The sequence below is a fragment of the Capra hircus genome, chromosome 1 (assembly GCF_001704415.2).
Source record: "Capra hircus breed San Clemente chromosome 1, ASM170441v1, whole genome shotgun sequence".
Classification (NCBI taxonomy): domain Eukaryota; kingdom Metazoa; phylum Chordata; class Mammalia; order Artiodactyla; family Bovidae; genus Capra; species Capra hircus.
The window spans coordinates 45,924,371-45,951,108 of record NC_030808.1 but is presented as its reverse complement, the minus strand read 5'-3'; the positions used below and the strand labels follow the sequence as shown (position 1 = coordinate 45,951,108).

The window sequence follows — 26,738 nt, the reverse complement described above, 5'->3', positions numbered from 1 at the left end:
CATGATCCCAAGCAGGACTGACACACCTTCATTCACTCATATAACCAGTGTAAGTTCCTACTCTATGCCTGGCACTTTGCTAGGCACTGAGGTTGCAGCCATGAGCCCATAGTCTTGGCTTCCATGGGGGTCACTCTTTAAGGAACATTCCATCAAGAACCACCCTCTACACCCATACAGCCGATATTCGATAATCAACTACAGCACCCTCTCCTGCCAAAGCCCCTAGACTGCCTGGAGATCTTTCTCAATATGCTATTCATATTACCAGTTAGAGGTAGAACACAAGATGAAACTTATTGGCCATCCAAATAGCTTGGCTAGCCAAGCTACACTGAATCACTCACTTGTGGTTCCCCCAAACATGACTGCCTTGGTTCATGTAGTTTTCTATTTCATTCTCCTCCCTTTTCACTTGCATGAACATTCAAATTCAGCTCTTCTGAAAATATAGCTCAAATGTTCTACCTTCAAGTCTCCCTAGTTCTCCCCATTCAGATATAAAGTTTTTCTCTTTGTAATCTTTATATTTCTTCCTCTTTTTGCTAATCAAGTACATGCCATGTCTCCTACATACGTATCTTAATTAAGAAATATGTCTTTGAATACCTCTTATTATCTATCAGACAGCTTTGTACGCACAGATACACAATCACATGCTTGCTAAGTGCTGTTTCAGTTAATTAGTGTGTATATGCACATCATATTCTCAAAGGTTACTGGATCTAGAATGTATGTGCAGTGATTGACTGATGTTGACAGACTCGTTTGTTCTCACTTATCAAAATGACATGTTGGAAAAGGGAGGGACCCCATTTACTACTGTCCCCATGTTTACATCCCTCAGAATGATCCTGGTAATCTCCAAATCGTTTTTCCTATGTTCCCACAAAATAAAGTATTAAAAACAGTCATAAAGACTTATATTTTTTAGCACGTAAATGTCTAAATGATCAATAGTATCTAGTAAACATCCATGATATTTTCAGAACCTAGTAAATCTCTACTAATGAACTTAACAAAGAGCTTTTTCATGTTAAAGATCCTATAACTAACTAGGAAACACCCTCTGAAAAAAAAAACCCAAATTAATATATATTGGCTAATTTAAAGGTTTTAGATTAGTGATTAACAGATCTTTTCAACCTTGAGAAATATATATAAGGTCTAGGAAAAGAAACTTCACATCCTTAAGAACAGTATTATTCAATTAATGTTTATTTAAAGCAATGCATGAGTTTTTCCATTGTGAATGGACAGATTCACATAACAGCCATACTTTTAGATACCAAATAACCGTAACTAACTTTTGTCCACAAGACATACTGGGTCAAACAATGTGATCGATCCAAAGGTTATCTATTTTTAAAAGATTTAAGTACTTAACTACAAAGATGATTAGTCAGTCAATTGCTTATGACACTTCTCATTTAAAAGAAAAGAAGATAGAGGTTTTTCATAAATCAAATTTATTACAAAGAATTGATGTGCAATCAAAGTCAAATATGTTCCTCAGAGTATGCAAGAGATAAGCAAAATAATATAATTAAAGTTACTAAAAAACATGTTTTTTCTGAATGGTAATATAGAACATCTTGGTGCATTATGTTTATCTGACAACAGAAAACCAGTAAAACATGTTTCAATACTGACTTTCTGTTGTTCTTATAAAGTCAAAATAAAAATTCCAACAGAGCAGGAAATCAAAATTCTAGAAAGTGCATCTTAAAGAGGTGTCCTCTTTAATAGTATGCAATTCCCTACAAATAATATATCTCATCTGAAAGCGTATTTACAAGTCAGAGCTCTGCCAGCCACTAAGGGAACAGCTCTCCATCTGTTTCATCTACAGAGGTGGTGCTTACACAGTTCCTTTGAAGGCATATAATTTTTAATAACAGTGAAAATCCACTTGTTCTTTTCTATTTTATTGATCTATACATTTCAAATGTGGTCATGTTAATGACCATATATGTAAAAATATTTTAAAAGACAAAAATAACAATTATATACAGTTTGCAAAGATCAAACTTTAACCATGGTACCTTTCATTCAGTCCAGTTACTACAGAGACTTTCCAGCACTGGTAACTATCAGCTACTGTATGTATCAGGCCAAATGAAGCCTCAAGGCTATGTCCAGATTTATTTTTTAACTTTCAAATGCTTTCATTTTTTCTTCAAAAAACAGTTAACGATTCACCTCCTTTTAAACTGGCGATAGCTACATGAGCAGTACCTGATACCACAAATCAAAGCCAAAAAGCTACTGTTAATTGAAGCTGATTTTACCACTCAGATTAAATTCAGATGTCTAGATCCCAGATACCTGGGCATGAAATATTAAAATCTGCCAAGAGGAATTGGGTATTTTTCTCCTTTTCTTTTAACATAATCCACTATATAATAGTGAACTAAATATGTTTGTTTCATAGAAACAACTTACATTTGCCAATACAAAGCAAATGGTCTATGTACAGATACAATAGGACTGCCTAACTGACAGTGAGTATTGCCGACCAGGCTCCAAACCCATGGAGCTAATACGGTGGAGCTCTCTGCTGAATGGACTTTCCCTTCAGGATACGTCGGATCTGGAAAGGAAACCAACAGGATTTGTGAGGTTTCTTTTTTACAGTCAAAGTACCACCTCTTAAGAGTTTCTTTCTTCTATACGTAATTCCTGCCTACTTATAAGTAAGCGTATGAAGAAATACACAACAGTATGTGTCAAGATTTTAAGGGGACTTGAAAAAAAAAACCAAAACTACAACTTCTTTTAAGGTTTACTACAGCTCTCCTATAGTGATCTTTGAGTACAAGAAAGTAAAGCATCTCCATGAAAAAAATTATCTGAAGCTGAACATCTCCAACTGTTTAACCAAGACCTTTATTCCTTTCCTAATCTTCTGTTATTTGTGAGAACATGTAAAACAAGGCAGTAATCATGATTATACATATCTCACCTACCTTGATGTCAGCCTCAACTAAGAACCCAGAGTCTTTCTTATAGATATAAGTAAATTATAATGCCCTTCGAGTCAAGATAGCTATCAAGATATCCAAGAATGAAAGCATTGTGCATGACTGTATGGATCACAGGAAAGCCCCCAGGCTCACTGAGAGCTGAGTCATTGATTTTATACCCCAGCCCGACAAATTTTATCATGTCTCTCAGCCCACAGCAGATTAGAAGCAACAAGTTAAAAGAAAGAAGATTGGAGTCAGGGATGTAATTGATAGCTACCAAAAGGAGACACAATGACTACAGTCTGACAATAAAAGCAAAGGAAAAGATCCTCCTTCCAAACAGAGAGAAACAAAAATACAAAAGCAGAAAGAAGAATAATCTGAGAACACTTTTTTAGCAAGGAGTTAAGCAACTCTCTGTGCTCAATACTCCCTGAGAACCTCACTCTATGAATGCACACCACAAACAGTGAAGCAGAAGAAATGACTCTGTCATTTACTATTTAACGATGGTTCCTGTGCCTGGAACCACTCTGAATCTCAGTCTTTCCAGTTTAACCTTCATCCTGAGAAGTTTTCCTAACTATTAAGTGGTATAATACACCACTACAAGTTATCAAGAGATAACTCTACAAGTTATCAAGAGATTTGTTTTCAGCTATCAAGAAATCTACAAATATGAGTTACTATAACATTGTGGCCACAATGAGGGCTGTAAATCAAAGAAAAGGCTAAACTGCATTCCATATATTTTATTTTGTGATTATTACAGTATATAATGACCTATAGCCACAATCACCTCATTTCCTCCAGGGAAAAAGTTTCATCAAAAATCGTTTAAGTTCTTAAAGAGTCAGCTCTTATTATCAGGAAAAGTTTAATCATATCAAACTGTTCAATCTCCAAACGTAATATAGAAACATATGATAAGAAAAGCATAATTCTATTAAAAGTATAAACTATTTCTAGGTTCAAAGTTACATAAATAACTTTCCCCACTTTTTACTTAGGATCAGTTAGCAGACAGAAATCATTGGTAACGGCTAACGTTTACTGAGCACTCAGGTGTCTGGAAGTATTCTGAACACTCTACAGATACTGACTCATCTAATACCCACACTATTTGAAGGTTCATCACTTACTCACAAAACTAGATTCTGTTTCTTTAGTGTCTACAGGAACCTTGCTTCCTCCTCTTTCATCAACTGCCAAATGTCAAACCATTCTGACTTAGTTCAAACCTAAGTTTGTTATCTTGGAAGAAAAGGAAGGACTGCCTGACTTCTAACCATTTGGGGTCCACGGATACAGCCTTAAATGTCTTACTCCTCCTTTGGAAACACAACAATTGACTCCAAAGGGCAACAATGACAACTGCTGAGACACATATGCTGACAGAGGCCATCTGAGCTGACAGAGCCCACCTGAAGAGTGCCAGCTGACCCACCACTCTTACGTTTCAGGACAAGGCCTAAAAGTATGTCTTTCCCTTCCGTGGCCCTCACCTGCTCTCCCACAGGGCCATCAGGAACCAAATGCACTGGCTGCTCGTTCTCCAAGTTCCGAGTACTTGGGTCTGCTCCCTTCCTCATCAACAGGCGGACTGCATCCAACTGCGTCACCCGATATTGCAGGCTGGCAGCAACATGGAGGGCGGTGTTTCCATTGTACGCCTGAAGACCAAGAGAAAATGACACCCGTGAGGATAGGAGACTTTCACAAAAGCAGCTCAAAAGCTTGAAGAAGGTACAAAGAGGGTCATTCCAACTCTCGTGCAGTTCTCGAGTATTCCTAAAAGTACCTTTGCATTCACAAAAGACAGGCAACTGGGCAGTTCCAAAAAGAGGCGAATGAGTTCCAGGTTTGCTTCTTCTGCTGCCAGATGCAGGGCTGTGCGGCCACTTTTACGATCCTTGTCAAAGGCAAGAGGGAGAAGACAGTGAACATCTGAGACCACGCCCTATATATACGCTGCTCACCCAGCCTCGCCTATGACTCACCCGCGGAGACTCACTTGAAGTGCTCCCTTCTTCACAAACCCTTCTTTCATCCCAAGCTCCATGACATCTCATTTCTCCTTTGAAATTCCCTTTTCATTTGCCTGCATGCCTCTTATCACATCTACCCTTATACACCAGGTGGCCATAAAATGTAGAAATAGACTACACTGTTTTATTGAGGGCTGTAATATAGTACAAGAAACCATTTATTGTGTATCCGCCTGTGTTTCCAGACTTGGTGGCCATCCTGTAGACTGACAGTTAGCTATCTCTCTCACCATTTCTACTAGACTGTAAGCTCCCCAAGGACCCAAGGGGCTTATGATTTAGGCATCTTTCCCATAGAGCCCCTAACTCAGTGCCTGGCACACAGCATATATTCAGTAAAGAAACCTCAGATTTAAAGATAATAAAATATTTTCCAGTTTAAAAAAACAGAAGATTAAGTCCAGAATCTACAACAATGAAGAAACCCTTATGAAATGCAGTGCCTTTATTATCTGTGTATGACAACTGAAACCAAAATGAAAATATCAGTTTCAAGCATATTCTTTTCCTTTCAAATAAAGACTAATTCATTTCACAGCTGAATGATCTTCGGAATAATAAGCCATAGATTAAACACAAATCAAGAAAGCAAATGAGGTGATCTTTTAAAATCTAAGCTCCTTAACTATCCATACATTGCTACTCACTCCATTAATTTTTTAAAAGGGGGGGGCAATAAAATTAAAAGAGGAGAAAGTTTTAATCTCTACTTGGGAACAAGCTCTTCTGTTATAACCACTTCTCTCCCACATTCCATGTCTAAACTCTTCTGTGAATTTACCTTAGCTTCCACTGTTGCTCCCATTTGAATCAGACACTTAATTGTATCAACTAGACTTTTATTCTTCAGTAAAAGCTCCTGAACTTCAGGTGAATGGGGCTGTTGATTTCTCTGGAGTTCGTGTACCACAGCATTGTGGGCCAAAACTGCACAGTGTAGAGGGGTCAGGCCTAGAAAAAAGTATAAGAAAGCAGAAATCAAGCCTCCCATCAACTCTTTCAGTTGTTCTATAATTACAGACCTTGGGGGTAGCATCTATGTGACCTATGTATGGGCTCCACAAGAACCACTAAGGAAACCTGAAGATTTCCTCCATTGGGTCTTAGCACTAACTTTATCTACAGAATATTTTAGCTTTAATTAACTCCCTTTCTTCTTGGTATTGAACTTAATGCCCTTGGAACTAAAGGGCCCCTCTCTCTGAATGCTTCTTCACCCAGTAACATGTCCACTGCTTACCATCATAGTTAGTTGCCTCCAGGTCCACAAACTGGTTGCTCCCTGCTGCTCCCTTCTGAATTGCCTGCAGGATTTAAAAGTAGACATTTACTCAGCACAAGACAAGTTCTGCCAAATACTTATCTACAAGTGTCCCAAGAAAGGAATAAGTCAACTCAGAAGAGAGTATTGCAAAAGGCAACCTGCACCCAACTGCTAATTTCTAAGCCCTATCCCTGTGGCCCTGTGGTAACGGGAGCCTGGCTTGCTGCCTCTTACCTGAAGCACCTGGGAGTGGCCCTTCTCTGCACACACATGCAGGGGCGTTCTTCCCCAGCAGTCAGTGGTGTTCACCTGGGCCCCGAGGGTCACTAGGTCCTGCACGATGAGGTGCTGATTGGCAGCCACGGCCACCTGGAAGGCACTCTGTGGACATGCAGAGGAAAAAATATACATATTTTGAAAACTATAAAACTATCATAACAAGGAATATGAACCTAAACTAAGACCGAGGGGGGGAAAAACCCACATAGAAAAAATGAATCCTATTAAGAAGTTGTAAGATACTGTAATACAAGGAAACTATAATAAGCTTAGGGTGAGGCTTTATTACACCCCATTAGTCTTTGGTCAAATGACTACAAAGTTAACGTTAATAACTTCAAGGTTGGCAGTGACAGAGTCAACATCCCAAAGTTAATATTAACCAAACTCTTTTGGTCTGGAACTCTGAAATAATTTACACTCGAATATGAGACCAGCTATCGTCTTGACCACACCTTTGCCATTTCCCTATGTCAAGATCCTCACCTGGGGTAGGGGGGGAAGGCTCAAGAAGTACCGAAGCCTCCTGTAAAGACTTCAGTACATTGAAAGCCATTTTCCTCCAATTAAAAAATTAATGAAAATAAAAAATCCTCACCTGTCCATTGTGCTCTTTAATATCTAGCATGTGAAGCGCATTCATCTTTCTTGCAAGGACGTAGGAAAGTGCCCTTCTCCCTTGGGCAACAGCAATGTGCAGGAACCTGGGGGAAAGAAAAGGAAAAGAGGTAAATTATTTCTGATTTCACTAAGTTCATCTTTAAAAAAAAAATTCTTCCTTTGGACCTTTTCTTGATGTGCTGGTATACTCAAATCAAACAGCTGCCGCTATTGTTGTTCAGTTGCTAAGTTGTGTCCGACTCTTTGTGACCCCATGGACAGCAGCTTGCCAGGCTTGTCTATCCTTCACTATCTCCTGAACCCCATAAACAGTATGAAAAATGAAACAGTACAGAGCATAATTTGTCTTTTCTGCTATGCTGACAATACCCATCTGTGTTATAAGATCAAGTAGGTGACCAGAAAGAAGTACGCCAAGTACCATGTTGACTGCATTAAATCTAATGTTTTTAATGTTCATAAAAACCCAATGAGGGAGATAGTACCATTTTACATGCCCAGAAACTAAAGTACAGAGAGGTTAAACAATTTGCCCAGGTTCACAAAGATGTGAGGACAGATCTGTAATCAATCCACAAATCAACTCATGGTTGATCACGACCAACCAACTATGATCTAACTGATTTTGCTCTACAGACATAATCTGTGCTAATCTTTCTAAACCAATTATTCAAAGAGGCCAAATACATTTTCATTAATTTGGAACAGGAATTTGTTCACCCAGAAAAAAAAAGAAAACTCTTCTCTGAAATATGAGCTATCATTCTGCCTCCACTAGTCATCTAGATTAGTCAATCACTTACTCAGATCTAAGTTGGCATACCCTGTGCCCACCGTGGCCAACAACCATGGCTTACCAAATTAGGTTAATGACATAAAAGGTTATACTTACGTGTCACCATCTGCATCCTTTGAAAGAAACTGGTCTTGGGAGATATTCGCCAATTTGTTTTCTTCCTGCTCTACTTGCCACTGAAAAAATGATTTCCCTAACTGTGTGGTGTTCATTGGATTTCCGCCAAGGTTCGGGAAGGGCAGCGGCGTGCTTAAAGGGGTAGAGCCTGCATCTGGCCTTGCCAGGGCCTCACAGGCATCTGGTGGCATCAGGTTGAAGTTCTGTAGATGGGTGTCAATTTGCTGCTGAACGCTGGGAGCAGTCTGAGGGGGAACAGCAATATTCTCAGATTCCCGGGGATCACTTAAAAGGGATGCAAAACTCTGGTCTGGGCAGAACTGTGGTTCTCGACCAAACAAATGTGGCTCATAGCTGGGGGACTGGGAAGTTCTGGAATAAGGGCTGTACTCCAGGGCTGGACTGTGGGTGTAGTGCTGTGGCGGCGGCTGCACGCTCTGATTCTGTGGTGAATACTGGTACATGGAAGCCTGATCCATCATGTGTGGGGAGCTGCTGACTTGGAAGGGCTGGTATTTCTGAGGTGGAGAGAAGACCTGCCCTCTGTGGAGGTCCTGACACTGCTCATGGGGTGAGCCCTGAGGGGCCTCCCCAGGGCTCATCCAGCTAACTTGGACAGTGTTCAGGGAAACCGGGCTGCATTCATTCTTAATGTTGATAATGTTCTGAAGCAGATCGGCACAGCTGTCCTGTTTGGATTCACTGTGATGGACATCTTCCATGCTCTCCGCGGGGGTGGGCGTTTGAGGCGGTGTCTGGAAAGGAAGAAAAAGGAAGTTGCACATTCTCTTCCAAAATTATTCTAAAAATAATTTCCAAAGGGTATTCAGAGGCAAATAGTGAGATACATACCAAAAACTGGGTATGTAACAAAGCTGATCTTTTGCAAGCTGGTCCATCAGACAGTGAATCAGAGCCTTTCCTTTTCCCACTATATGATACTGTGTTCTTCAATTCTATACCCAAGAAAGGAAAATGGAATCTGTGATCATTTTACTTCACAAAATTTTGCCCCTAATCACAGCGCAATATTTTACCCTAGAGCTCCCATAATATTATAGAGGTAACCCTTACCTGTGAATTGCTCTCTGTTCACACCTTGTGTCTATAAGGAAAAAAAAGTTTCCAATTTAGTGTGTGATAAATGGTTTCCTGATTGACATTTATCAATAAACAGATATCTCTACCATTCTTTGTAGTTTGCCATGAACATATGATATACTATTCTAACAGTATTTATATTCTATGTTCATTTCCATCCTACCTTACAACTTCCCCCATCTGCATTTTCACCTAGTTCAACTTGGGTCAAGGTAAAATTAATAAGGCAACTTGAGTTTTTCCTTTCTAATCAAAATGTTCCATTTAACTGAACCACATTAATTTCCTTGCCCCCAACTTGCCTTCGTTTACTCATTCATTAAATTTCTCTTGCACACCTGCCAAGCGCCCAGCACTGGGCCCAGCGAAAAGAATCTAGCAGACAGCAGGACAAATATGCTCTCTGTCCTTTGTACTCTGTGGTCTATGAAAGTAATAACCCTAACAGACTAACCTCCCAGCCACCCAACCCAAAACAAATAAGTTAGGTGCCACCTTAAAATCATCGACAGCTTGTCCGGAAGCCTTCTGTTTATGACTTCGGATGTGCAATAGGAGTTCCTTCACCGAGTTCTTCACACGAACACCTTGAAAGGGTCCTCTCTGCTGCCTTACAACCCCCATATGGGGCTCAACTGTTCAAAAACAAAAAACAAAAACATATCCCAAGTGAGTGTCTTCAAAGACATGAATATTAGTAACTTCAAAAGCACAGCTGTCTAACGTGATAAAGTTCCCAACTGGCAGACCACAAAGCCTCTTCAACTCACCCCGGCTGATGACCTTGCACGTCAGTCCCCAGCCCTACTTAAGGATTCTACCTTGCCTGATACCTTTCCCCAACAAGCACCCTAAGGAATTAAAGCTCATAAAAAGTCATTTCAGGGAGCCCCAGAAACAAGGGATAAACCCAAATTAGTTCTCTCTCAGCCCTAAATACGGCATGAGAGAGGACTGCAGATTTTGCCATCCTGACTCTCATAAATGTGTAATTATTCTAGATTCTTTAAAAACCTGGGAGAGCAATTGCTAAATGATGAATTTTTAGCTTTCCAAACCAAAGGGTTTCTGTCCACACAGAAATTGTAAAGTCTTATCAATTCCACTCACCGAAGAAGGCACAAAACAATGTACCAAAGCCTAATAATTAATAATGTCTTAGTTTATTATTTCCCTCAGTTGAGCTATGCCAAGAAAGCTGCTTTAAATTCACTAAGCTTAAACACATTTCCACATACACACACAGGATTTCCCCTCACCGACTGTTTACGGAATTGCTCACATGGGCCTTCTAAGTAAAAAGGAAATAATCTCATTTCATATTTAAGCTTTAAAATACACTTTAAAACGTAGTACATGAGTACAGCATTCCACTCTGACCACTACCATGTCACAACCTCTTGGGATGAGTTGAACACAGAGTAAACACACACAGTCAGGAAATGAATAATTCAGCAATTCCATTGAGAGTAGGAAAAAATAAGATAGGACAAAAACCAAGGCATAATTTAAACATATATATATATATGTACGTATAATCAAACATATGAGAGAAACAACTCAATGATAGGGCAAATTAAACAGCTAGTTTTACATTTAAGTCATTTAGAAATATCTTGCCGGAATCTAACACAGCATTTCTCTGGAATGACAGCAGTTAATAATTCAACGTCACAAGGAGAAAAATTCAGTTTCAGAAATCCCCTATGGTTAACCAAAGAACTAGTAAAATAGTTTCAGCCAGATGAAGGCCAAATGAGGAGGGGGGGGGGGGAATGGTTTAGATAAACACATACAATTTTGGCATTTACTGCACACTCAAGATACAGAAAGCGTTTATAGAGTGGAGCTGTTCGAATCACTTTTTTAAATGAAAATGACAAATCAAACGCAACCAAAACAGGAATGGCTAGCAGTGGGGAACACCTGGAAGAACGTTCTTTAAAATCATGCTGATTACATTTTCCAAAATGTGAGATTATCTAGACGTTCTTTGGTTTACCCACAGTGGCATCCTGTTTTCCCCCAAATTATGCAACTCCGTTCATTAAGAAAAAAAAACTAACAATTCACAGCGGAAGACCGGAAATATTACGCCTTTCTCTGCCACATACAGCCCAACTACTCTAAAGCACAGAAAACAAAAACAAGACCGCAGAAATTCGGGGCAGACTTCGGAAAATCAAACTCAAGGTATACGTTGGTTTTCAGTCCAGCTTCATCTCACATCTTGATAATATCCCTTTCTTTTCTTTATAAAGTCCTTCTACGTAAACATTTTCACAAATACGTACTTAGGAAGAAATAAATCATGACCTTCAACCTTGTACTCAAACCCTTATCGCCCGCTACAGCCTTTCACTAAAACAGCCACGAGAAAAAGGTACACCTACATCGGCTCCAAAACCTCGCCATAGTGTGTGGATTATAGCTTAATAAAGGCGTTTTTTAAAAGAAGAAAACGAAGAGAAAAGCCAACGTGGTCCATTTCTCCCCGCCCCGCCCCCCCAGTCAGAGCCGTGTGTTTCCAGCTAACAGGCCAGCCGATGGCACCCGGATTTCACAGACGATCAAAGGGCATCGAGTGATATTAAACGCCCAGCACAGGGCAAGGCATCCAGTCGTGGCCTAATATGACGACCAGTGTGATTATGTACCGCCGCTAAGGCAGGCGCAGAATCCCTAAAATCCGGCCGAGGTACTTCACATCTGGGCAGCCCAGACCACCCCCCTCCCCGAGCGTGGGCCCTCGGGAGTCCGGGGGTCCCGGGGTCGCCCCGCTGGGGCCGCTGGGTACCTTGCAGCCGCTCAGCACGGGCGCCGCCTCTCGGCCGGGACTCGACCGCCCCGCAGGAGGACACGGACGAGGCGGAGGAGAAGTCGGAGGAGTCAGAGCCGGGCGAGCCTGGCGCCGAGGGCCCAGACGCCGAGCAGCCCCCGTCGCAGGCGCCGGGGGCGGCGGCGGGCGGCGACGCGCCATAGAAGTAGGCCAGGTTGAGCGGGCTGGTCATGAGGCCGCAGTCGCCGGCCGCGTCCAGCAGCCCCTCTCCGCCGCGGCTATCGTCCAGCAGCTTGTCCACGATCATGCTCCCGGGCTCGGCGCTCGGGGACTCCAGACAGCTGTGCCCCCGGCTCGCTGCGCGCGGCTGCCTCCCGGTTGTGGCTATGGCACTAGCTCCGATGGGCTCAGGGTATCGGCGGGAGGACGGCGCGGGCACGGGCGCGGACCCGGAGTGCCCGACTATTTAACCGGCGTTCGCGACCAGGGGCGGAGAGAAGGGGCCACCGCCTGGCCAGCCTCCCCCGCGCCCTGCTGGGCCATTGGCGGCGTCGGGACCGCCTCCTGGCCCCTCCTCCGGATGCGCCCAGTTTCCAGTAAAATGTACAGGATGAAGCAATGTGTGCCCTCCGCCCTCGCCCCGCCCGCCCCGCCCCGCCCAGACCCGCCGGTTGTTTTCCTGCCCTTCACCTAGAAACCCAGCCGGAGGGCGGCCTCCCGGCTTTCGGCCCTCGTCCCCTGCCCTGGGACCCCCGCCCCGGCCGCCCGCCGAAAGATGCCCTAACCGGCTCTGCTTCGGCGCACCCCCAGCCCGGCCTCGGCGCCGGGGAAGAGGGCGCGCTGCGTGGGCATGGCCCGCAAAGTGGGGCCAAGAGGCAGGAGGCGGCGGTGGGAACTGGTCGGCCCGGTTCCGCGGAGTAGGAAGTGCTGGAAGATCCGCGCCACGCAGCCCTCCCGCCGCCCAGCGCCCGACTCCTCGCCAACCCCAACCCCGGCGTCTCCGGGAGGTTCATACGGGCCAGTCTCTGCTCAACTTAGTAAGCGTTTGCCAACATGCCTTTTGGCGAGGTCTCAAATCCCAAACTGAAAGAGATGTTGAAGCCATTTTTCAGTCCTCAAATTATAATCTGGGCAACATTTTTGGTGCCAACTGGGAATAAAAAGCATTGGCCTACACCCCTGAATCCTTCAATATTGAGACAAAGACGTCTTAGCAGAGTGAGAAATATACATGCATGTATGTGTTTGTAAGTTTATGTCTGTATTTAGGTTTATGCTGCAGTGTTCCCTGTGTCGGATAAATACAGGAACTTTGCTCTTTGCTGTCTTAAAATACTTCAATGGAGTTAACACAGCTTTTTTGTGTGCTGTGCTTAGTCACTCAGTCGTGGCTGACTCTTTGGGACTCTATGGACTGCAGCCCACCATGCTCCTCTGTCCATGGGGATTCCCCAGGCAAGAATGCTGGAGTGGGTAGCCGTTCCCTTCTCTAGTGGCTCTTCCCAACCCAGCGATTGAACCCAGGTCTCCCTCATCACAGGCGGATTCTTTACCAACGGAGCCACGCAGGAAGCCCAAGAATACTGGAGTGGGCAACCTATTCCTCCTCCAGGGGAATCTACCCAACCCAGGAACTGAACCCAGGTCTCCCGCATTGCAGGCAGATTCTGTACCGACTGAGCCACCAGGGAAGCCCAATTTTTTTTTTTAATTGAAGTCCCAATTACTTGCTAAAACCGTGGCTAGGCCTTAGTGGGAACAAAAGATGAATGATTGTGTCTGTCCTTTCAAGTACATTATAATCCTGAAAGAATGATAAGGTAAGTACACACTATATTAAAAGAAACCGATTATGATTAAATATCATGAGGGATACAAAGTTCAGTTCAGTGAGTATCCTAAAAAGCAAGACAATATCTAGTGAAGGGAAAAGTGAGGTCATCAGGAAAATCTTTGCAAAGAAGGTGACATCTGAGATAGACCCCAAAAAATGAGTGAGGTTTCAACTCAGCATTTCTTGGAAGAGGGAACACCGCCTGCAAGAATTAAGAAAATAAATCAGATGAAAAAAAGAGTCCCTTCTAGGATAGTCAAGGGAAGATCATAACATTAAATGTAAAAGGTAACTTGGTGCCTTTGGGTGGTGCCCCTCCAGTGACAGACTGGCACACCTGGTCTTTATTTAATAAACAATGAGTGAATGTGAAAGAATTTGGGGCGGGCAAAATTAATCCAGAAGCAGGTCAGAGGAGGTGAGACTCAGGGGCCCAGAGGCTATTAGAAACCGCTGTAATGGCCCAAGAGAGAACCAGCCTGACCCTGGCGCAGAAGCAGTGAGAAAGAAGAAAAGTAGATGGAAAGAAAACAGAGCAAGGCAGCATTACTAGGGCAGAAGGCACAGGTTGGACCTGTTTGGAGATGGGCAGCAATGACGGGGTCCCCAGTCGGGCTATGGTTTGGGGCGAGAAGGGATGCCAGCTTCAGATCACAGGGAAAGTAGGATGTTAGGGTCCCAGGAGGAAGAAGTGAGTGAGGCAGGGGAAGAGGGAGACATTGAGCTTGAATTGTTGTTGAACTCAATTGTTGAATTGCTGTAAGACCTGGTGGGGGCTCCAAAGTAAACATTTCCTTGTTTCTCGCAGATGTTGCATTGTTCCAGGAACTTTTTTTTCTTTAAATAATTAATTAGTATGTTTATTTTTAAGAACAAATAGACAATATGGACATTTTTTAAAATAATAATTCACAATTAAAACAATCATACAGTGTTGGAGCATGATGGTATTTAAATTAAACTCTGTAGCCAAATTGGTAAACTGTTCAGCCCAGGGTTATATTCTCAGTTTGCACAACTAGAATGAAACCAGTTTTGTCTATTCTCTTACTCATCTTTCATCAGTCACTGCTAATGAAGATGGCAGCCATCATTTAAATACACATCATTAGGTAAAGAACATAAATGTCAGTAAAACATTTTCTATTAAGTAGCAGGCTGATGGCACCATAAAAATGAAAATTTTTCAAGTTGTAAAATATAGTCAAAGTCATAATGGAGTACATTAATATTGTTTGGCATTCTCTCAGTATTCCTTTTTTTAATATAAATTTATTTATTTTAATTGGAGGCTAATTACAATATTGTATTGTTTTGCCATACATCAACATGAATCCACCACGGGTGCACACGTGTTCCCCCTCCTGAACCCCCCTCCCACCTCCCTCCCCATATCATCCCTCTGGGTCATCCCAGTGCACCAGCCCCCGAGCATCCTGTATCCTGCATCGAACCTAGACTGGCGATTCATTTCACATATGATAATATACATGTTTCAATGCTATTCTCCCAAATCATCCCACCTTTGCCTTCTCCCACAGAGTCCAAAAGACTGTTCTATACATCTGTGTCTCTTTTGCTGTCTTGCATACAGGGTCATCGTTACCATCTTTCTAAATTCCATATATATGCGTTAGTATACTGTGTTGGTGTTTTTCTTTCTGGCTTACTTCACTCAATATAATAGGCTCCAATTTCATCCACCTCATTAGAACAGATTCAAATGTATTCTTTTTAATGGCTGAGAGGAACTTCTCGCTTCCTTTCTCTCCTGCCAATTTTGGGGTTTTGGTAAATTTTTTTAAAAAATCGAAACAACTCCCTTGATGTAGCTGCAGAAAATACAAGGCTCCAGTAACTGCAGTTCCTCAAAGACCAAAATCACTTAAAAGATGTTCCAAATGAGATATTAGACTTTCTCAATAAAATGCTTCAGTTTTTTTTTCCTTCCAACTAAAATTTTATGCATGACAAAGGCCATAAATGCCATCCAAATAAATTCATGGCAATTTTTTTACAAAATTGTTTCTCCCCTTGAAATTATTTCCCATTTCACTTGGCATATAAAAATTCAAGCTTCAAAATCATGGCCTCTGGGGAAATACAGATAAATATGGTCAGTAGACTAATGTTTCAAAATAAATGTTCAAAGTTTTCTATGAAATATCAAAGCAATCATACTGCTTAAAGAGACCACTATCCAGGTTCAATGCCTGGTTCAGGAGGATTCCACATGCTTCCATGCAACTAAGCCCCTGCGCCACAACTGCTGAGGCCACGTGCTGCAACTACTGAAGCCCGCGCACCCTAGAGCCTGTGTTCCACAACAAGAGAAGCCCACGCAGGGCAACAAAGAGTAGCCCCCACTCACCACAACTAGAGAGAGCACAGACACAGCAACAAAGTCCCAGTGCAGCCAAATCAATATTAATAATAAATAATAATTTTTTTAAAAGACCACAACCTCCAACACACAATCAAGAATGGTTATTTGTTAACATCACTACAAAAATTAACTTTAAATGCTTATTTAAATGTTGAAATATAAACTCAAGTTTAGTCTATCAGGTTGAGTTATATGACACTGCCACTGTTCTGATCAAATACAGTGGAGCATGCACTCTGAAGACGGCCATCAATGATACATACGAGGACTTTCTGGGAAAGTCCACTGAGGCCAAGAGCCAGCGCTAACTTGCTAGCTATGTGAGTAGGCCATTCTAAAAGAAGATCCTCCAGCTCATGTCTGGCCTTCAGATGACCACAGCACTGACCAACATCTTGAAGGTAGTTGTATGAGTAACCTCAAGTCAGAAACCCCTCTTTCAAAGCCACTCCCAGATTCCTGACCACAGAAACAATATTTGAAAAATGAGCCCTTGAGAATTTGCCTAGTTTACACCACTCATCATAGGTGGAGAAGAGATCAAAATCTTTATCTGAGTCTGGAGCCCAATCTTTTGCTTTAGAAAGGGAGATCAGAGGACATTTCCTCAAGGCTCAGATTCACTGTCTACATCTGAAGATATAGAAAAAGATGAAAATGACAGATCAGAGTTCCCTTTCTCACAGAAGGAGAAATCTATTCCAAAGCAATTGGAAGGACCTGTAAGTTAAAAAAAAAACTTGATGGTGCTGTCTTTTCTTTGACTTTATAGATGTTAATAATTTACCTTATTGTGTCTTATACGATAGAGCATTCTGTATAGTAATGTGGTGCCAGTTAAGTTGTACTACTATTTTTAGACCAGACATTCAGGGTTTTAAAAAGAGGCACTGACTTTTTAAATGTGGATGTAATAAACTTTTGAAAAGCCAAAAATTATTTGGTGCAGCTCTTCAAACCTGAAGAGAAAAAGCCAGTGAAGTATCTTACAGAGTAAGTAATTGTAACTGCACTGGCTGAAAAAGTGAGAGAACAATAAAGCCTGGTGGAGTTTAGCTTGCTGAGTGCCTTCTAGATGAGAAGTTAGCAAAAGAAACGATGGCACAGCCACTTTCCAATGTTATAGTAACATCAAATTAAAGATCCGGCTGTAGACTGATCCTTTTCTGCAGAACTGCATTTTTGTCTTAGAAATGGACAGATCTGCCAGCTGTCTGGACTTGCTATCTTGAATGTATTCCTCGGGAATCAGCACCAGTTAATCATCAAAGATCTTTCATATGAACATGTGATGACAACAGACATGAGGTGCTGAGTCATTTGAAGTATATGATAATTTTTTAATTTCATCATTTATCCTGGAACATTTGTGTTGACATTTGGACTGATGGTACAAAAGCAATGGTGGGTAAAATTCATGGTGCCTTACAACAAAATGAACTAGTCATCATTGTATTCTTCACCACTACCCATTTGCAGAGAAAAAGAAAAAAAGGGGCAGGGGGGAGAAGCCAGTTTCACTTAAGGAGTCATAGATGAAACAGTAATAAATACTAACTTTATTAAACCTTGGGCGAGAAGAGGGAAAGTGTGTGCTCTGCTTTATTTCCCATTGTTTCTCCCATAAATGTATTTTGTACATCCAGCAGTTACTACTTTTTTAAAATTTTACTTTTAAACTTATCCTCTATTTTTCCTACCTTTAAATAATTCCCTTCCAAGTAAGTTTACATGTAATTATTTAAAATTTCACGTAGGAAAAACATTAAAATAGTGTTATAACTGTTTTATATGCTGGGAAAAGATACAACTAGTCAAATTAGTTTGTTTTTGTTTTTGTTTTCAGAAGACTCCTTTCATATCAGTGTTTATTCATGTAGCTCCACCAGCAAGCTATGATTATGTTGTAGCCCAGTCAGTTTAGAACAGATGCCCTGGGCTACACTGCACACTTGGCCTTGATCACATCTGTAGCAGCTGGTGCAGTAGGTTATAAATATCTTTTATGGCAACACAGAGTAGTAGTAGGTTCGATATACATGACAAACAGTATTACAGCTTAATATTTTATGCATTTTTAGCATTTAAAAATATTTTTGCTTTAGTGTGAGGAAGGTTAGGATGGGCAAGACAGTGATAAAAATAGCTATTGTTATGACATTAAGAAAGAAAAAAAAAAGACTAGGGCAGTATCCCTAAAAAAAGATAAGCCTCTTAAAGTGCTTAGCAGAAACAGTGTAGTGTTAAAATAGGACAATGATACTAAGGAGAAAATGAAAGAATGTATCAGGAGTAAACTGATAATGCATAGGGTAACTGGATTTTTATGAATTTTATGCTAGTCGTTTACATCATGTACTATGTATGTTAAATTTTAAAAGATCATGGAAAAAAAAAAACTTGACCCTTGAAATACATGTATCCTTAATACTTTATGACAGTTGTCTGGAAAGGCATTTGGTCTGTTAGGTTGAATGAAACGATATGACATTGCCATTGATTCTAATCAAACACTGTTTGAGTTGAGAGCTAATTAGTCACTGTTTTACATGGAACACCAATTTTTCTTGACTGACAGGTTATTGAGATTTGAGTATTTGTCAGATTTTTTTCTTTATGAACAAAGCAAGACTGTCAAGAAACAACTGACAGTATTTTTTCCCAGTGATAGAATTCAAGCCTTCAAATGAAAATTAGAACTTGGGAAACTTCTAACAACCTGAGCTTGAGAACTTCCCAATATTTGAAGACATTTTTGATGAGGTCAATAGTGATATGTTATTAACAAATAAAATTTTTTCTGTATTACATAATGAAAGGTGGCAATGTTACAAAATTTGTGTAACTCAATACACTAATATTTACAAATGAACAATGGAAGTTGTCATTACAAAATCACACATGGGTAAAAGATCGATTCAAGGTGAAAGAAAGACCAATGGATATTAATTGTATCAGAGTACAAAAGGTTCATGACACAGTTTCAGATTCCACATTGCATTTATCCTTTAAGGAGTTACCACTTATTTTGGTATAATATTAAAAAAGAATATCTACAATTACCTGAAATGACTATTAAAACATTTCTTCCTTTTCCAACTACATAGCTATATGAGGACAAATTTCCTTTCTATAACTGCAGAAAGCTATGAGACTCTGTCTTCTGTAAAGTCAGACCTTAAGAGATTTACAAAAATGGAAAACAATACTCCTTTTCTGGGGATTCCCTGGTGGTCCAGTAGTTAAGAATCCACCTGCCAATGCGGGAGACATGGGTTCGATCCCTGGTCCAGGAAGATCCCACATGCCATGGGGCAACTAAGCCCCTGTGCCACCACTTGTGAGCTGGTGCTCTGCAGCCCACCAGCTACAGCCACTGAGCCCACGCACACTGCAGCCCATGCTCTGCAATGAGAAGCCACCATAATGAGAAGCCCGTGTACTGCAGTGAAGGCCCAATACAACCAAAAGTCAAATAAATAAATACTTTTTTAAAATACTATTTTTTCTAGTATAGAAATTATAGTTTTTAACATAAATTAGTAAGTAAAGGTTTTTGTTAGGATGTGGGCAATATATCATTCAAACTAATAGTTCCATATTGAACAAATAATTGTTGAACACCTGACTCTGGAACATTCCTCTCTTCTTCATCTCTATTTAAACTGGCCAAGACAGGACTTTGTCTCTCATCTGAGCCAAATGAGCCTTGTCCACCTAAAATCCATCCTCCAGACTGCCATCAGCATGCCATATAACACCCAAATCTAAAAATTTCTTTATTCCACTTAAGGATGCTTCAGATGGCTCCCAGTCATCTTTAGCATTGAGCTGAGTCTTCTTAGGATGGCAGCTGTCCAAGCCCTGCCTTGCTCACAAGTCTCCTCTTCCTCTTTACTTGCAGCATTGCCAAACTGAATATTTGTTGTTGTTGTTGTTGTTTAGTTGCAAAGTTGTGTCCAACTCTTTTGTGACCCCCATGGACTGTAACCCACCAGACTCCTCTGTCTGGGATTTCCTCATGGGATTTCCCAGGTAAGAATACTGGAGTGGGTTGCCATTTCCTACCCCAGGGGATCTTCTCAACCCAGGGATTGAACCTGTGTCTCCTGCACTGGCCACTCCAGTATACTTGCCTGGAGAATCCCATGGACAGAGGAGCTTGGCGGGCTACAGTCCATGGGGTCACAAAGCGTCAGACACAACCGAGTGTCTAATGCTCTGGCACTGGCAGGCAGATTCTTGACCACTGAGCCAGCCTGGGAAGCCCCAAACTGAATACAGTCGCTCACAGGTCTGGGACTTTGCTTCCTCTGTCCCTTCTGCACAAATGCTCTACTCTTCCTCCCCTGGCCAACTCATACTCACCTTTGCCAACACTCAGATCAATATCCAACACCCCTGGAGCCTTCCTTGACCTTCCGTCCTTACCACCCTCACTCTCACTCCCACTGCCAGCCTGGCATAAAGACCCCTATTCTGCATCCCCACACAGAGCTACATCACAGCTCTTAAGCTGTGCTGAAATCATCCATTTGGGTGAGTCTGTCCCTTCTGTTCCACTATAAATTCCTAGGACGTGTATCCCTTGTAAGCAGCCAACAGCCTGTTACATAATACATTAATTGATTGGTAGAAACAAATGTAAGTGCTTCCAAAAATATCACAGACATCAAAATAGATGCTTTGGCCCCTTCATTCTCAGCACCTGGATTACTATAAAACTATTTCATGTATCTTCCAAATTTAAAAAAACTCAGCTGTCTTAGCCCAGGATTCTTTGGTTCATATCAACTTTGTAAAGAATATAAAATGTTTTTAGGAGTTTTCAAAACTGATATCATATTATCTAATATGGTGATTTTTTATGATTTCTCTAAAAAATAGCAATGTATTATGTCTGTATCAATGTAAAACACTTTTGAACATCTCAAGAAACATCTAAATTTCTGGGTATTCAATAGATTTTTTAATGCAGAGGAATAAATTAGACCATATATTTTATATTTTCATTTATCCTTCAATATGATACTGCCTTCTAAGTGGGAAGTACTTTTCTAGGCACTGGGTGCGTCAAACAAAAAGTCCTGTCTTGATGGAGCTTATATCCAGAAACATGAACATTCTATCTGGTAATATCATATACCCAGATACTATTACTGAGATACATATACTCAGTTCTACTGAGACTCATAATACTTCCCAATAGATCACTCACAGCATCTGACCTATCAGGCTATGGCCCAGAAAGCTAGAGTTATGGAGAGCCACAAGCTGCTTCCTCACAAATGATGTAACACTATTTTGTGTCTTTTGGCCTGGGAAGATGAAAAAATTGGCTCTGAAGATAATTTCCTGGATCCTGTTTGCAGCAAATTATTAACATCTGATAGCAAAGCATAGTACACCTTTATATTTCCTTTGAGGAAACTTCTCAAAGCAGGCAAATCTACCTGCCTAGTAACCTAATTATCATGAGGATGAATTAGTGAAACATTTGCACATCTTGGAACACTCCTCAGTGCTGACGGAATGAATCTGGAACACCTCTAAGTACCGTATGTGCAGTACACACAATTTTGCATATTATACTGATTGTGCCAAGGAAAAATTAATGCTGGAGTGTCCCTGGAGACATCTCTCTGGGGCTTTCTCTTACATAAAGTATATATAAAAGGTGCCGTGTTCCACTTTGTCTCATAAATATTTTCTGAGCACTTATGATGTCCATGATATAAAGTAACTCTACTGCTTTCCAGTGAGTACCCAAGGCCTGGTCTCTGATAGATGGGCAGAAGAGGCTACTTGTGCAAAGCCAGGCCACACAGCTAAACATCTCAGCCAATTTAGACACCTGTATCAGAGGCTGAATCACAGCAGTGCTACAATATCCTGAAATGCCTTCCAGTCCAGCAACAGAGTGAAATTCCAGTATGTAAACTGAAAGATGAAACAAGTTTGTCTTCCCCTTTAACACTTCATTTCCAAAGAAATGAAATGTTTTTCCATTGAATTTGAGGAGATATTCACATGCTATAAATGTGTGTGTGATTCGTGCAAAATTATCTGCTGTGTACGATGGAGTAACACTCAGTATTGGTCCGAAGGGCTCACCTGGTATACTATAATATCTAATAAGTAATGATCTAGACTCACATAATACAAGTGCACTCTCCTAAAATTCACCTGTAGAGTAAATTGTTCTCAGTTCATGAGGGTGCTTCCTGGCTTCTGTTTATAGTAATGAACTTTATCCAAAATAGACACAGAGAATAGAACTTATCCAAAACAGAAACATAAGGTATGCCTTGTCTAAAAGGACAGAGAATTACCAGTTCTACGGTTGCTTCTGCTTTCTCTGCCTTGTTGACAACTCAGATATTTCATTTCCACATATATGAAAGAAACCACCATCATATGCAGTGGATATAGGACTATTGTCCATTCTCACCTGCTTTAAAGTTACTAAAATCTGAACTGCCTGAAACAGAATGATGAAGAAAGAAGTCTTCACCAAACTCCCCTTTTTCCTCTCCATTTTCCTTTTTGCTACTCTTTTCCTGCACAAATCTATAGACTCCAGACAGTAACACATAGTCCAGAATTATCCTTCCCTATACATCCTCCTACTATTAAAAAAACAAAAAACAAAACAAAACAAAACCTTCCATCCTCTGGGAAGTTAGCTCAGCTTTTAAGAACAAAAGACTGGACTTCCCTGGTGGCTCAGTCAAGAAGAATCTGTCTGCCAGAGTAGGATGCGTGGTTTCCATCCCTGGTCTGGGAGGATCCCACATGCCCAGGAGTGAGCCCTTGCGCAACTACTGCTGAGCCTGTGCTCCGGAGGTTGCAGCTACTGAGCCCACATGCCGCAGCTACAGAGGCTCACAGGCCCTAGAGCCCATGCTGCACAACAGGGGAGGCCACCACAGTGAGAAGCCCACTGCAGCTACAGAGTGGCCCTCCACTTTCTGCAGCCAGAGAGAAGCCCACGAGGCAATAAGCACTGATGACAGCCAAAAGTAAAATAAATATTTTTAAAAAAGAAAATGCTGATAACTGAATCACTTTGCTGTACACCTGAAACTAACACAACATTGTTCATCAACGATGAAGTAAAGTGAAATTCGCTCAGTCATGTCTGATTCTTTGCGACCCCATGAAGCCTACCAAGCTCCTCTGTCCATGGAATTCTCCAAGCAATAATACTGGAGTGGGTAGCCATTCCCTTCTTCAGGGCATCTTCCCAACACAGGGATTGAACCCAGGTCTCCCTCATTGCAAGCCAATTCTTTACCATCTGAGCCACCAATGGTACTTCAGTATAAAGTAAAAATTGTTTAAAATATATCCTGATAAACTGATTCACACTGTAATATAAATAAATAACTTTGTTTCCTTTTGTGGGAATAATTACTTTATCAAGAGGAAAAAAGATCTGAAGGTAATTCAGCCCAAAGAACTGAATGTTTTGTAGTTGAATTTTGGAATCTGAAGTCATTAAGCAAAGAAGACTTTTGAGAGAAAAACCCTTCATTCTTCCTTTGTATAAGGTATTGGCCCATGTGAATCTGCAAAGATGTGAAGCTAAAAAACTCCCTAACATTATTCCACTTTTTTTTAGGAAACGATTTAAACCTTCTCTTTTCCTAGAAGAAAAGGTTAAATTTGAAAGGTGAGTTAATTTGAGCTTAATAATGCCTTGTTAATAGAGAAATAGGGTACCATACTTCTAAGTGCTCAGTACATAGCTGTTTAATAAACACGTTGACTGGATTGATTTATATGTTGACTTATCTTTTTAAAATTTTCATGGCATAATCTTCTCTTCCCTTTTAAACACAGGAGACACGTATCTGTCAAATTAGATTAGGGTCTTCTATGAGGAAGAATTTTATCAAGAAGAATTTTACTTTTAGAACTCTTGATTCAAAATTTAAAACTTAAAGTTTGGGGGCTTTGGGGAGGGAAAAGAGTTAGGGGCTTGGTTTTTTTCACATACGTTTATAGGGATTTATTTTGAATTTCTATAACAAGGACAATAGCATGTACCAGATAGAAAGACTAATTATAAAAATGTGTAAGTACTGAGAAGGAGACTTTAACCTAGATTGTGTCAGGGAAAGACATCATTACCCTTCAAAATAAAAAATAATCATAGACCCAATATAGTAATACTTTTAAATACTGATAAGATTAAGAGTAACTACTATTATTGAATGTTTTCACCCTCAGAATCTTTGATTCTCAACCCCTTCCTTTCCCAGCACACCTGAGAGGTAGGATATATTCCCACCAGTAACGTGTTCTCTGAAAACTAGTCTTCAAAATGGGGTTGTATGGCCCTTGAAAACACCTCCCTAGTGATTTTGATAGACCATTAAGGAAGAATTCCTGATTTGTTGGAGAACTATCACTCTAAATTACTTTACCCAATAATTCTAGTGCCATTTATGCCACTCAGACTCCCTAAAAAAGAGGAACTAGACTTTATAAGACTTCCCTGGTGGATCAGACGGTAAAGCGTCTGTCCGCAATGCGGGAGACCTGGGTTCAATCCCTGGGTTGGGAAGATCCCCTGGAGAAGGAAGTGGCAACCCATTCCAGTACTCTTGCCTGGAAAATCCCATGGATGGAGGAGCCTGGTAGGCTACAGTTCATGGGGTCACAAAGGGTCGGACATGACTGAGCGACTTCACATCTGTATAAAATACAAGAACATTCAGGAACCTTTGATTTATGATTTCTCAGAAAAGAGAAGTAGGCTGAGCTTGGTTTAAATGCCTAGCTGACCTATATTTTATGAGACACAATACTGTAAAACAGCAGCCCTTCTGGAGAAAATTGTAGAGAAAGGCAGTAGACTTAAGTTCGAACAGACTGTTGGCACCTACATAGGTACACCGAGAGGTGACTCTTTACATACAGGTGTGATGAGTAAAAGGAAAAGAGATGATGACAGAAGCCAAAGACTCCACAAGTAACCTTCTATGAAAATTACCGCAGAGAGAGAGTAGATGCAAACAGATAATCTGATAAGAGTAACCAGATTGCTGAAACCCTTGGATTTTTTTTAAAAAGTCACACCTACTTTCTCATAAAGGGATGCCACTGCAGAGAAGGAACTATGTGATCATGATTTGGGGAAAGTAGAATTTAAAGATAAACAGAAACAAAACTAAAATTTTAAACTATATATTTCAAGATTCTCAAATATATGTACCAGTGTGTTCATTTATCTAAAGATACTTGTTAAGGAAAAATATTTTGAGAAAAGATAAAAAGACAATATTTAGCAATCTGTCATCAATTTAAATTACATTAGACATGAAAAGTAACTTAGTTATAGCTTCTTTCAGCAAATATTTATTGGGACCTACAATGTTCTGAACCCTCTTCCAGGTACTAAGAATTCAGTCCTGGACAAAAATAGCCTATGGTCTCATGAGCTTACATTCTACTGGAAAAGACAGACAATAATAAAACAGCTATATAAATATAAAGGAGAATTCCCTGGCTGTCCAGTGGTTAGGACTCCAAACTTCCATTGCTGGGGGCCAGGGTTATATCCTGGTCAGGGAACTAAGGTCCCACAAGCCATGTGCCACAACCAAAAAATAAAAAATTGAAAAATAAGCCAGACTGTGATAATGCGCTATGAAGAAAAACATAGCAAGGCAAAGGGAGAGAGCTAGAGATGCTATTTCAGCCAAAGAAGTCCTGGAAAACTTCTGTATTACCCTCCAAATCTATGTGACAGCTAAGCAGTTTGCGATCTGAGAGCTCTTGTCTCCTGTCCGTCTTGAACACGGAGCAAGATTCCCCACTCCACAGGTCAACACTGACCTGTGTTAAAAACTCTGGGTTCCTAACTCCAGCTCCAACTTCTCTGAGTTCTAAATCCATGATGCCAAAAGTAAAATCAACAAAACTAAAACCAACCTAGCTCCCTACTTAGCTCCTTTAGCCCTCACCAAGACTCTCATCAGTTTTCTGGAAACATCTAGAGGACTTAATATTTCAACTCTTTCTGCTTCTTCATTCCACTGTAAAAAAAAAAAAAGTACCAATAGTTCATTCTCCAAATATTCCCCACATATCCTATAGTCCTCGTCCTCACAAGTATCACATTGAAGAGCAGCTGGAAATTTGTCTGGGAAAGCCCTGCTCAACCACAACTGGACCCCATGACCTCCCACATCAAAACCAAATCCCTAGGCCTGGTTTTCATCCCCTTCCCAGTCCAGCTGTATCAGATCTGTTATGGGCTGAATTATGTACTTCCCAAATTCTTATGCTGAAGCTCCCACCCCAGGACCTCAGAGTGTGATTATATTTGGAGATAAGGGCCTTTAAAGGGATAATTAAGTTAAAATGAAGCCATTAGGATGTGCCTTAATCCAAATTTGACCGAAGTCCTTGTTAAAAGAGAAAAGAGACACCAGGGACATGTGTGCAGAGGAAAGGCCATACCCACACACATGAGAAGGCAGCCATCTGCCAGCCAAGGAGAGAGGCTTCAGGAGAAACCCGCTGGCACGTTG

The 26,738-nt window shown here is 40.9% G+C and overlaps 1 protein-coding gene across 1 annotated transcript; it reads right to left on the bottom strand.

The window, feature by feature from the left end:
* Positions 1,201 to 12,439, bottom strand: NFKBIZ (NFKB inhibitor zeta). The gene is made up of 12 exons (XM_018061706.1): positions 11,993 to 12,439; positions 9,691 to 9,830; positions 9,169 to 9,199; positions 8,947 to 9,050; positions 8,074 to 8,849; positions 7,159 to 7,264; positions 6,516 to 6,662; positions 6,258 to 6,321; positions 5,799 to 5,968; positions 4,771 to 4,881; positions 4,475 to 4,642; positions 1,201 to 2,593 (listed from the first exon to the last, which is right to left on the bottom strand). Exons 1-12 carry the CDS (start codon positions 12,279 to 12,281, stop codon positions 2,540 to 2,542), a joined length of 2,160 nt encoding a protein of 719 aa, XP_017917195.1. The 5' UTR covers positions 12,282 to 12,439; the 3' UTR covers positions 1,201 to 2,539.